The 11,023-nt window shown below is 34.0% G+C and overlaps 1 protein-coding gene across 1 annotated transcript; it reads left to right on the top strand.

Moving 5' to 3' along the window:
* Positions 1-2,049: 2,049 nt before the first annotated feature.
* Positions 2,050-4,190, top strand: LOC118044969 (NADPH-dependent aldo-keto reductase, chloroplastic). The gene is made up of 7 exons (XM_035053436.2): positions 2,050-2,326; positions 2,469-2,519; positions 2,644-2,720; positions 2,830-2,917; positions 3,004-3,279; positions 3,377-3,625; positions 3,924-4,190. Exons 1-7 carry the CDS (start codon positions 2,141-2,143, stop codon positions 4,017-4,019), a joined length of 1,023 nt encoding a protein of 340 aa, XP_034909327.1. The 5' UTR covers positions 2,050-2,140; the 3' UTR covers positions 4,020-4,190.
* Positions 4,191-11,023: the final 6,833 nt, after the last annotated feature.

Raw genomic sequence — 11,023 nt, 5'->3', positions numbered from 1 at the left:
AAAAGGACTAGGTGATGAGTAGGTGAAAGCATGTGTATGTGAATATATATTTTGTCTATGTTTAGAGATATGTGTTATGAGGAGGCTAAGTAAGAAACTAATTTAGAGTCTTTTAGAACTATTGGAGGGGTAAATATGTGTGATGAGGAGGCTAAGTAATAAAGTAATTTAGAGTCTTTTAGAACTATTGGAGGAGTATATAGATATGGTGTTTTAGAACGATTGGAGGAGTATAATAGGTGCTTAACATCTAACTTATTTACTTTTGTCGATTAGCTAAAATGGATATGATGTCTGCATTGAATTATTTATTTCCTCGGATAAATAGTAATTACATTAATATAATTGATGTAAGTGTGACTTGTGATTCATAAAGGTGTATGTTATATATATAAACAAAAAATCTTTAGATTGAACGAAGTATATTGATGAAAAATCTTTAGATTGAATTAACAGATAAATCAGTTCATCGTTTCATCAACCAATTTAAACAATTATATTATTTTTAGATTTATTATAAAGAAATTTGTATCTAAATATTGGGATGTTACAAACTTTTATTTCATTGTAATTTCATCAAATACCTTCACATATTACTTTTTCACCTTGACTAATAAAATGTCAAATCTAGCACTAAAAATGACATTACTTCCTTTAATTGAAGTAATACAATTGTTAATATTATTAAATCATAATAATAGTAGTAGCATTAAAATGACATAACAATATCAAATTAGAAAGCATATTCTATAAAACAACAAAACCTATAAATTCTCATTAAAATTTATCAATTCTCATTAAAATTTAGCAATTCTCAAAATCCACATACAAAAACTATAATATAGAAAAATAACAAAATTGGATAAAAATTTTAATTTTTGCAAATTTGATGAACAATTCTCACAAAAGAATTATCAATTTGGAAAATATCATCAATTATCCCCAATTCTCCCAAAATTAAACATAAACCCTATATGATTTAATTTACATCCTTTGGATGTAGTTTATGGCATCAATTGATGTCATTGATACCTAGGCTGTGTTTGTTTCTTGAAAAGTAGTTTCCGGAAAATTATTTTTCAAACTTTCATGTATTTGTTTGCTATTAGAAAAGTTGGTCAACGGAAAACATTTTTCAGTAAAAAAAAAATTTGGCTTGGTTTCTAAAAAAATATTTTCCTTTTATTTTGGGTGGAAAACACTTTCCGGAAGTTGTGAAAAATTTAGAAATGTCATATTATTTGCTGATTTTATCAAATTTGGTTCTCAAACTTTTGATTGCTATATATATTTTGTTTTGAATATTTATTTTTCAATTTCATCCCTTAGAATTTAATTTTTATATTAATTTTGGTCCTTATTTTTATAATTGTTATTATTTTTTTTTAATTGAAATTTTTTATCTATCAAATTTGGTTCTCATTCTTTTAATTATTACTTATTTTATTTGAAATAATTTATGAAATGTTAATTATTATTATTTTAATTTCTTCATCTTTCAATTTTTTTAATTTTTTAGATTTGATCTCTATTATTTTGATTATTATTTATTTTATTTGAGATAATTTATGAAATTATATTTTTTTTCAATTTCATTCTCATTCAATTTTTAATTTGTAAATTTTTTTTCTTATTATTTTAATAAACTTGAAAAAAATAAAATATTAATAAGTTATTTTCCAGTCATGACATAACCAAATACTTGAAAGTATTTTCCAACTTATTTTTTATTACACTACCAAATATCAAAATATAATTTATTTTTTAAAAAATTATTTCTTAAAACAAAACTAACTAAATACTGAAAAGTATTTTTTAATTTATTTTTTATTACACTACCAAATATTAAAATATAATTTATTTTTTAAAAATTTATTTTTTAAAACAAAATTACTTTCCAATAAACAAACATTAACTAAACTTAACCAAACCTTATTGCAAATGTCACATCTCCCGGGCAGCACTCTCATGACGTGAGAACATATGTCAGCGGTTAAAAAGCCTCTCTGACCTTTCATCTCTTCCATGAACCATAAGCAAAAATCATTACGGATGTCATAAAACTCAACAATCGGGACTCCAGATTCCGAAGAGGTTTTTAATTCCTATTATTTTATTTATATGTGTCCAAGTTCAACGAATGTTAATTTCACATATAAAAAGGAGCAGATCCAAGTTTAGGACATTGTGTTGGTTTTTGTTAGAAATGGCCAAAGCAATTCCATTTTTGGAGCTCAACACTGGAGCTAAAATCCCTTCAGTTGCTCTGGGCACATGGCGGGCTGACCCTGGTGTTGTTGCTGATGCTGTCACTGCTGCCATTAAGGTATTTTATTCATGCCCGAAGTTCTTTTGAGGACTTTTTTTAGATGCCTCCGATTTTTGGGATTTTCGGGTTCTAAATTTGACCTGGGATTATTAATCCAAAAAATATAATTAATAGAGATACTGGACTTTGTCTTGTGCAGGCTGGATATAGACACATTGACTGCGCTCGACTTTACTGCAACGAGAAAGAGGTTCTGACGCATAGTTTTCTTAAAATAAGTTCCGATCTGAGAATCAAAAGGAGCGTTTCATTTTTGGTAGATAGAAAGAAAGATCAGTTGTTGATTTCAAGAATTGATTGCTGGTTTTCTGCAGGTTGGTTGTGCATTGAAGAAATTATTTGACAATGGGGTGGTAAAGCGTGGCGAAGTGTGGATCACTTCAAAACTCTGGTATGTGTTAGGGGATTTGTTTTATTTCTTTAAATTCCCTGAAAACATATATAATATCGTTGAGCACTTCAGTTGCCTGGATTGTAAAAGAAAGTACGATGATCTATAGGTGTAATGATCATGCACCGGAGGATGTACCGGAGTCATTAGAGAAGACTTTGCAGGACTTGCAGCTTGACTATGTAGATCTGTATCTAGTATGTTCTTACAATCAATATCCATACCAGCGTTTATCTTTTGTGAAATTAAGTTTTGTCACTAAAAGGTGGTGAAATGTTTGAAGATTCATTGGCCCGTCAGCATGAAGAAGGGTTCAGAGGGCTATAAGCCTGAAAACCTTACTGAAACCAACATCCCAGCAACGTGGAGAGCCATGGAGGCACTTTACGATTCTGGCAAGGCTCGTGCTATTGGAGTTAGTAATTTCTCATCAAAGAAGCTTGGGGATTTGCTAGCCGTGGCTCGTGTACCTCCAGCTGTTAACCAAGTCGAATGTCACCCCGTGTGGCAGCAGCCAAAGCTTCATGAATTTTGTCAATCCAGGGGTGTCCATTTATCTGTGAGTATAAATAGAAGTAGATCGTTATTAGTTTATTCAAGTTTCCAAATAACAATCATGATTGAATTTGTTTTTTTTTTTTTTTTTTTTTCTGTAGGGGTATTCACCGCTAGGTTCCCCAGAAAAAGGAACGATCAAGACCCAGGTTCTCAATAATTCAATTCTTAATACGATTGCTGAGAAATTAGGCAAATCTCCTGCGCAAGTAGCTCTTAGGTGGGGACTGCAGATGGGCCACAGTGTGCTTCCTAAGAGCACAAATGAGGCAAGGATCAAGGAAAACCTTGACATTTTTCACTGGTCTATTCCTGAGGATTTGTTTGCCATGTTTTCTGGAATTGAACAGGCAAGTCAGTGGTTATTTCTTCCTCAACGTTTTATGCCTGTAAACTTTTCTGTGCACTTACTCCATTTAGCATATGATCCTCAAGGTTTGATCAATAGAATCTGCCATGAATTTATAGAAAGTGCTGCGGGCAGCAGGTGTTAAGTTCTCCTTTGCACTAGCGCATCTTAGATCAAGATAATTACTAAGCTTTTTGGATCATGGGGAGGCAGTAGATTTTATAATTACTAAGCTTTTTATGTAGAAGTAGTGTTTCCGCTGTGATTTAGATGATTGAACTTGTGATTCTATCATGCAGGAGAGGCTGGTTAAGGGCACTGTGTTTGTGCACGAGACTTATGGTTCCTACAAGACACTCGAAGAACTATGGGATGGTGAAACATCAGATGCCTGACTTTCAGACATTACATGCTCGACTTCCTAGTGTTAAGTCCGCTTGTCAGTGGATAAATAAATACATATTGTTGATTGAGTTTAGCATAAATCACCAAAAAGGGTGGTTGATTGTTAATTTCCAAGCTTGGTTGGGGTGCTTATATTGAAAAAATTGGTTTCTCCCGATGAACTCTTTGCTTTTGCTGGACATGAGCGAATTATTCGAATCATAAAATTCTTAAAACTAAACTTGGAAAACATATTCAGCAATTGGTTAAATTATTTGTATTCAAAGTGAATTGTTTGAACTGATATTTATGCAGTAATGGCTGTTAGCTGAGATTACAGGTGTGGCTGTGAATGCAAAAATTGTTTACTAATACATGCTATCAAAAAAGTAATTTTAAAAAGTAGCTTTTAAATGACGTTTAAAAGCGCTTTGATTTGTCAAGTAGTTTCCTATTTGATGTAGAGGGCAAAGCATTCCCGTCAACATACTGGGCAGATAAATACCATCACCAATCACTTCCTACCATATCCCTTTCCAATTATAAGCAAAAGAACAAAAAGTAAAATCCGAGCTTTCCAGGCATTAAAAAAAAAAAAAAAAACCAAGAAGAGTCCCTTTGTGCTTTTCATGATGGCCTCAATTTAATTACAATTTGTTGCTCCCGTTTAAGTGTTTATCGTTTCATGCCGTTTTCATCGATATTTTTTTCACTAGTTTGATCACAATGGATTGAATCTTGATCTTCTTCAGTGATAAAAATATCAATGTAGCCTAAAGGAATTATCCTGGTCATTAAAAAGATATATTTTATTTCTTAAATTTTCTAAAATCATATCTTAAGAAAAATTTGTTGGAAAAAATGGTTTTTGACATAGTACTTGTGTAATTGATCATTCTTTGTATCTTGTTACAATGAATTGTCAGGAACTAATTTTAATTAATCTTGAATAATTATGTTCAATTGAATTTTTTCAATGAAAGATCCGTAGTTTCCGCAATTTAATGAATTCTCAAGAACTAGTTACAATTAATCTTGAATTGATTTTGTTCAATTAAATTTTCTCAATTCATTGATTATGCAAATTCATTGATCAATAATTAATTCTAATTAAATACACTATAACATTTAATAGTTTTACTGATGGAATTTTTCCGTCAACATAAGATTACCATTCTGTCAGTGTAAATTTTACCAACTACTTCCCCAACAGAATACGTCCATCAGAATAACTTTTCTCAGTAATTTGATGATCTGTTGGTAAAAAAATAAATAAATTAAAAGCCGATGGTTTTACATATGGACTATGCGCAAAAAAAATCCCTACTAGAAATATGCAAACAAAATCATTCTGTCAGTATATTTTCATCGATGATAGTGGCATAAATAATATTTTTTTTCTAAACTCTCTAGAATATACCGACAAAATGATTCCATCTGTATTGTTATAGGTAAATCACTAATGAAATAATGATGTCAGTAATTGTGGCATATGAAGTAAATATTTTACAACTGTCCGGAAAATACCGACAGATTTATTTCGTCTGTAATTCCATTCATGATAATTAAAAAATATTTTAAAAAATTAAAATTGTACAGAATAATTAATATAAAATTATATAGAATAATAATAAAAAAAGTTAACAAATAAAATTGTATAAAATTGAAATATGTAAAAATAAAATTGAATAATATAAAATCTAAATATTCATTACAATTTTATTTGTACAAATAGAAATTAAACTAGAACAATAGTGGTGTTGGAGGAGGAGGAGGAGGAGAAAGAGGGTGGTCGTACCCAGGACCATATAATAAAAATAAAGGCGCACACGTACCACCCATCTATGATCTCTTGTTCATGATCATCTGGCGGAGTTGTTCATAATTCATCGAGAGTTGCTAATATTCCTCGGTGAGACGAGTTGTGTGTTGTTTCAGGGTCACCATCTCTTCAGACTGAGTGCTCGATATTGATTGGGAGCTCCCAATGATTGAGACACTACGAGCAGCCCATAAGTTCTTGTTCATAGTGTTGGAGAGTCTGTATACTCAATTTTTATCAGATCCACCAGACGATCATGCCTCCATCCACAAATCTGGATCAAAATCTGAGTGGGTCGAAGGATCGTCTCCGTATTTCTTCTTTAACCGGCTATTATATGTCTCCTAAAAACTAAAAAACAAATCATTAAGTAAATTGAATCACAATACATACCTTTTAAATTTTGAAGATGAAGATAAAACCACAAATAGATATTAAAAGCAAAAAAAATAGAGAGATTTCAGATTAAGAACGGAAGAAATGAAGGAGAGAAAAACATGAACTAAAGGGGCTCATGTTAGGATTTATACTATATTTTTTTCGACAAAATTACCGACGGACTATTAAATAATATTATTTTTAATTGGGTTTAATTGAGGGTATTAACATCGGCTAGGATGGTTTTACTTTGTCTCACCTTTAGTTTACGGATGATACACTTATCTTCAGCTCAGCCTCCTTATTTAATATGTAGAATATTAAGCGCACCCTTTTGTGCTTTGAATGAATGTTGGGTCTAAAAGTTAATTTTTCCAAAAGTAGTATCTTTTGTGTAGGTATAGAAGATCATGTGTGCGATTACACTACTTAGATTCTTTGATATAAGCAGAAGCATCTCCCTTTCAAATATCTTGGCCTTCCTATTGGTGCAAATTCTTGTAGAACTTTGATGTGGGATTCTATTTTTCATAATATTAGCACTAGGTTGGCTTCATGGAAAAACACACCCTTATCTATTGGGGTAGGTTGTGCTTAATCAAATATGTCCTAAGTAATGTGCCCGTTTACTTTCTCTTTTTGTTTCCTATGCCTTTCTCTTTTTGTTTCCTATGCCTGTGGCAGTAGCAACATCCATTGAAAAGAAATTCAGATCCTTCTTGTGGTCAGGAATAGAGGAAGGTAAGAAAATATGCAATGTTAGCTGGTTAACTATTTCTCTACCAAAAAGTGCTGGTGGTCTTGGGATCGAATCTTTAAGGAATAAAAATAAAGTTTTGCTATTCAAATGGCTATGAAGGTATGGTTAAAAAAAGTCAAGCATGTGGAAAGATGTGATTAAAAGCATATACAATAATAAATGATGCAAAATTATTCCGCAAGATCTTATTTCAGGGACTAGAAGTACATGGTCTCGTATAGTTAACCACTGTGTTAAAGATAATAGGCTACATGATATTCTTAACCACTATGTTAAAGATAATAGGCTGTATGATATTGTTAACCATTGCACTGTGTTAAAGATAATAGGTTGCATGATAATGGTAGGAGGATTAAATTTTGGCTTGATGATTGGACAAATAATGGTAGTTTGGCAGAACAATTTCCTGCCCTATTCCGGTTATCCAATGATAAAGAAGCAAGCCTTGATAAGATGAGAATGTGGGATGGTCATGCTTGGTTTTGGTTATTCTCCGGGATTAGACCTTTGCGAGGAAGAAATTCTGATCTACTAGATCAAATGAATGGTATTTTTTTTAGAGTGCACTTGGATAAAGATGTTGATGATAGATTAGTCTGGAAAGCCGACACTACAGGCAGATTCTCGGTTAAATCTCTCTGCGGGCTCTTAAGCCCCCATCCCTCCATGGACACTATCTTCTCCTTTACTAGGATTTGAAGATGAGTCATCCCACCTAAAGTAGAGGTCTTTTACTGGATGGCTATCATCAACAAAATCAACACTCATAGTATGTTGGCGGCCAGAAGAGGTATATTGGATATCCTAGTTTCTAATTGTCTTATATGCTTAGCTGAGAAATTAAGAAGCAGTTGATCATATTCTTATGCATTGCAACAAACATTGGATCATTTCGTTTAAAATCATCAACTGATGGGGCTTAGCGTGGTGTTGCCCAAAAAACTTGGCAACCCATTTCTCTTGATGGAACTCTTTGGTCTATGGCAAATTCAAGGAAAAAGCTTGGTTGATTTTCTTTTCATTGGTATGGTTTTTTTGGCTTCTCTGTAATGATGTGATATTTAAGAAGAAGATACCGGACAATGATACTCCATTCTTCCTTATTATTACTCGTTTATACTTTTGAATAAAGGCTATAGATCCTAATTTTCTCTATTCGACTTCAAATCTAATAAGACCCATAGAAGAACTGATTCAATAGACTAATACTAAAAAACTAAGAGCTGTTGTTATGTAGTCTCCCCCTATAGCTATTAACTTCAAATGGAATGTGGATGGTTCCTCTCTCGGAAAGCCTGGCCATTAAGTATAGGCAGAATTTTGCGAAATCACAATAGAATTCTTCTTGGTATTTTTTTTTGTCGGTTGAGATCTTAGATTAATTCCAATGTAGCCGAGCTGAGAGCGGTTGATAAAGCTATTGAAATATCAGCCTTTAATTGCCTCCAGCACCATAATCACCTTCACTTATTCTTTTGGTAAGAGTAATCACATGGCAGACAACCTGGCTAAACAGGGAGTGCAGAAAATCTGAATTTGTCGCTTGGCTCTGAATTTTCCAGATGAACCGCGGGTCTTCTATTTCTTCTATTTCCGTTTGCGGTTCTTGGGGGAATTGGATTGTTTCTCAGGCAGGGATCGGGCTCAGTTAGTTTTTGCGCTTGCAAGATTCAAGCTCCTGTTTTGTGTGTAGTCTTTTGGCTTCTGGAGGGAAGGACCAGAAATGCAATCGTTAAAGAACTTTTGGCATGCATAAGTTTTTTCTCGTGATCCTTTGCGCGATCTGCCCTGAAAAAATGTTTGTTCACGAACAGAAGATGAAGGGTAAAAAGAAGCACGCCCCTGCTTGGTGTGTTAGAATAATTTGTTTTGGAGAGGAACTGAAGCATCAAGATCTCAGCAGAGGCGATTCGAGATTGTCAGACCATTGTCTTGTTCGCGAAATCTTCGTAGCAGAATCCGATGTTCCAAGTGATTCCTGGAGTTTGGGAAGCTCCTGGTCAGACAGTTTTCTTGCCTCCAGTTTCTATTTCAGTGTGCTTTAACGATAAGATTTCTTGTAATGGCAGATCAAGCTCCTCTTTCTGATTAATTTTTCCAGTTTCTTCAAAAAAGGATCTTCAGAGGAAAAATAAATTGATGGCTGGCGCTGCTGGAACCGTTAAAAGGCAAGGTTTCTGTAATAGTGGACAATCATGTGTTTGTGTAATCAGAGTATGTGTGCAAAGGGCTTCTCAGACAAACTTGCAGATGTTCTTCAAAGGCTGTTAAGAGTATGCAAATTGGAGATGGTGTTAGTGAAGGTGTGGAGCAGCTGATTCATCTCTCTCCGGCCTGGTTTTCGCATTATCTCCTTCGTTCTCGTACTTCCCTTATGACATGAGCCAGCTCAATGTCGTCTTTTCGGAGGATGATGGCTCATTTCCTTGGAGGTCTCCCTGTTTTTGGGTTATATGTTTTATTCCCGCTTGGTCTCTGTTGGTTATATCGTTTTTGTTATTAATAGAACCCTGACATTGCCTTCTATAGGCCTCATCTTGCTTATCAAAAAAAAAAAAAAACCATATAAGTACTATTTTTCTTCGCTGCATCCCATTAAACTCTGGAATGCAGAAATTTAGGCCTTTAAGCAAAAAAAAAAAAAAAAAAAAAAAAAACTAAATGAAGAAACCAAACATCAAATAATCGCCAAGGCTAATTGTTAACACAACCCACCTATGACCAAAGGCAAGGAAGTGGATTGAGCTTTATTATGTTCACATGAACTGATTGACATTACTGAACCATTACAGTACAGAAACGTAGACCTTTTTCAAACATTATTACAAACTCCATTTTTACACAAATCTAAGCTGCTGCTGGTAATTGATTAATACAAAGCATGTGTGCCCCTTTGGATTTACACATGCCGACATCCTTTTTACCTTCACGTCCACACTAATAACACAAAGCTGTGCGGCTCCTTCGGTTTTCCACACGCTTGTTATTACCATATTCCAAACCCAGAAACCACAGGCACCAAATAAGATTGCTACACACACACAAAGTCTCTAGACATAGTTACCTGCACAACCATCATCCATGACAAGCTAGCTCCATGCCTTCAGCTTTCTTCAAGCATGTCACACACTCGTACAGTGACGGTGGTTTTCCAAGGGTCTTGATCATGACTGTGTGACAACTCGACGAGAAGTCAAACGGCAATTAAGAGGAGTTTGAGCTCCGGTGGAAACAATAATTTGAGTGGTTGAAGAATGCGTATTAGATGATGTTGAAGAGTTAGAGAAGCCGTGGTCGGATTCAAGAATTCGTAAATCGGACTTCTGAAACCGACCTGAATCGCCAGGAAGTCGCATGTAAGAGGCTGAAGGTGACTCACAGAACCATGAACCTAAAGGTCCGGCTTCTTTCCCGTTATTGAACTGCATTATAGCCCTGTACACAAAAGGGATAAGGCCCTCCATTTTTTGAAAGAAAAGGAGATTTCTAAGCTTCAAGCAGGTTTGATTGGAGGGAGGGAGACGGGGACTGGTTTAAAAGAGGAGGAGGGTGTTGGTTGACGTGGAGTAATAATGAATTGGAGTCCAGCTCTTCACGCTAAACCGAAAGAAACAAATCTTGAGGGAGACATGCATTAGAAACCCACACGAAGACCCCGATAAGTACATGAAAGCTCTATCCCAACTTACGGCTACATCTTCATTACAGCTTACCATAATCCCACTTTAGGTGTTTATTTTTCACCTTAATTTAATTTTTTATGCATTCCTTTTGACCGATTTATTAGCTTTTTTCAATATGGTTGGTCGGTTAGTGAATATTATTTAGTATTTTATTTAATTTATAAGATGGCAAGGAACATTCATTGTGATCTTCCTAACTGATTCATTATTATCTACTTGCTGTTTTATTTTTATTTTTATTTTTATTTTTATTGCCTGTCTGCTTACACGTGGTTTTACAGAGAGCTGCTGAATGAGTTTGGTGGTGTTTTCAGCCGGCGCCCCATGTATTTCACAAGGTAAATATATTATTTATTTTAAAAATTAAATAAA

This window comes from Populus alba, chromosome 16 (assembly GCF_005239225.2).
Source record: "Populus alba chromosome 16, ASM523922v2, whole genome shotgun sequence".
Lineage (NCBI taxonomy): Eukaryota > Viridiplantae > Streptophyta > Magnoliopsida > Malpighiales > Salicaceae > Populus > Populus alba.
This window is presented reverse-complemented; position numbering and strand designations above follow the sequence as displayed.

Coding starts and splice junctions, on each gene's coding strand:
- LOC118044969 (XM_035053436.2), top strand. CDS start 2,141: ATGTTAATTTCACATATAAAAAGGAGCAGATCCAAGTTTAGGACATTG. Junction 2,520..2,643: donor TTTACTGCAACGAGAAAGAG/GTTCTGACGCAT, acceptor GGTTTTCTGCAG/GTTGGTTGTGCATTGAAGAA. Junction 3,280..3,376: donor CCAGGGGTGTCCATTTATCT/GTGAGTATAAAT, acceptor TTTTTTCTGTAG/GGGTATTCACCGCTAGGTTC.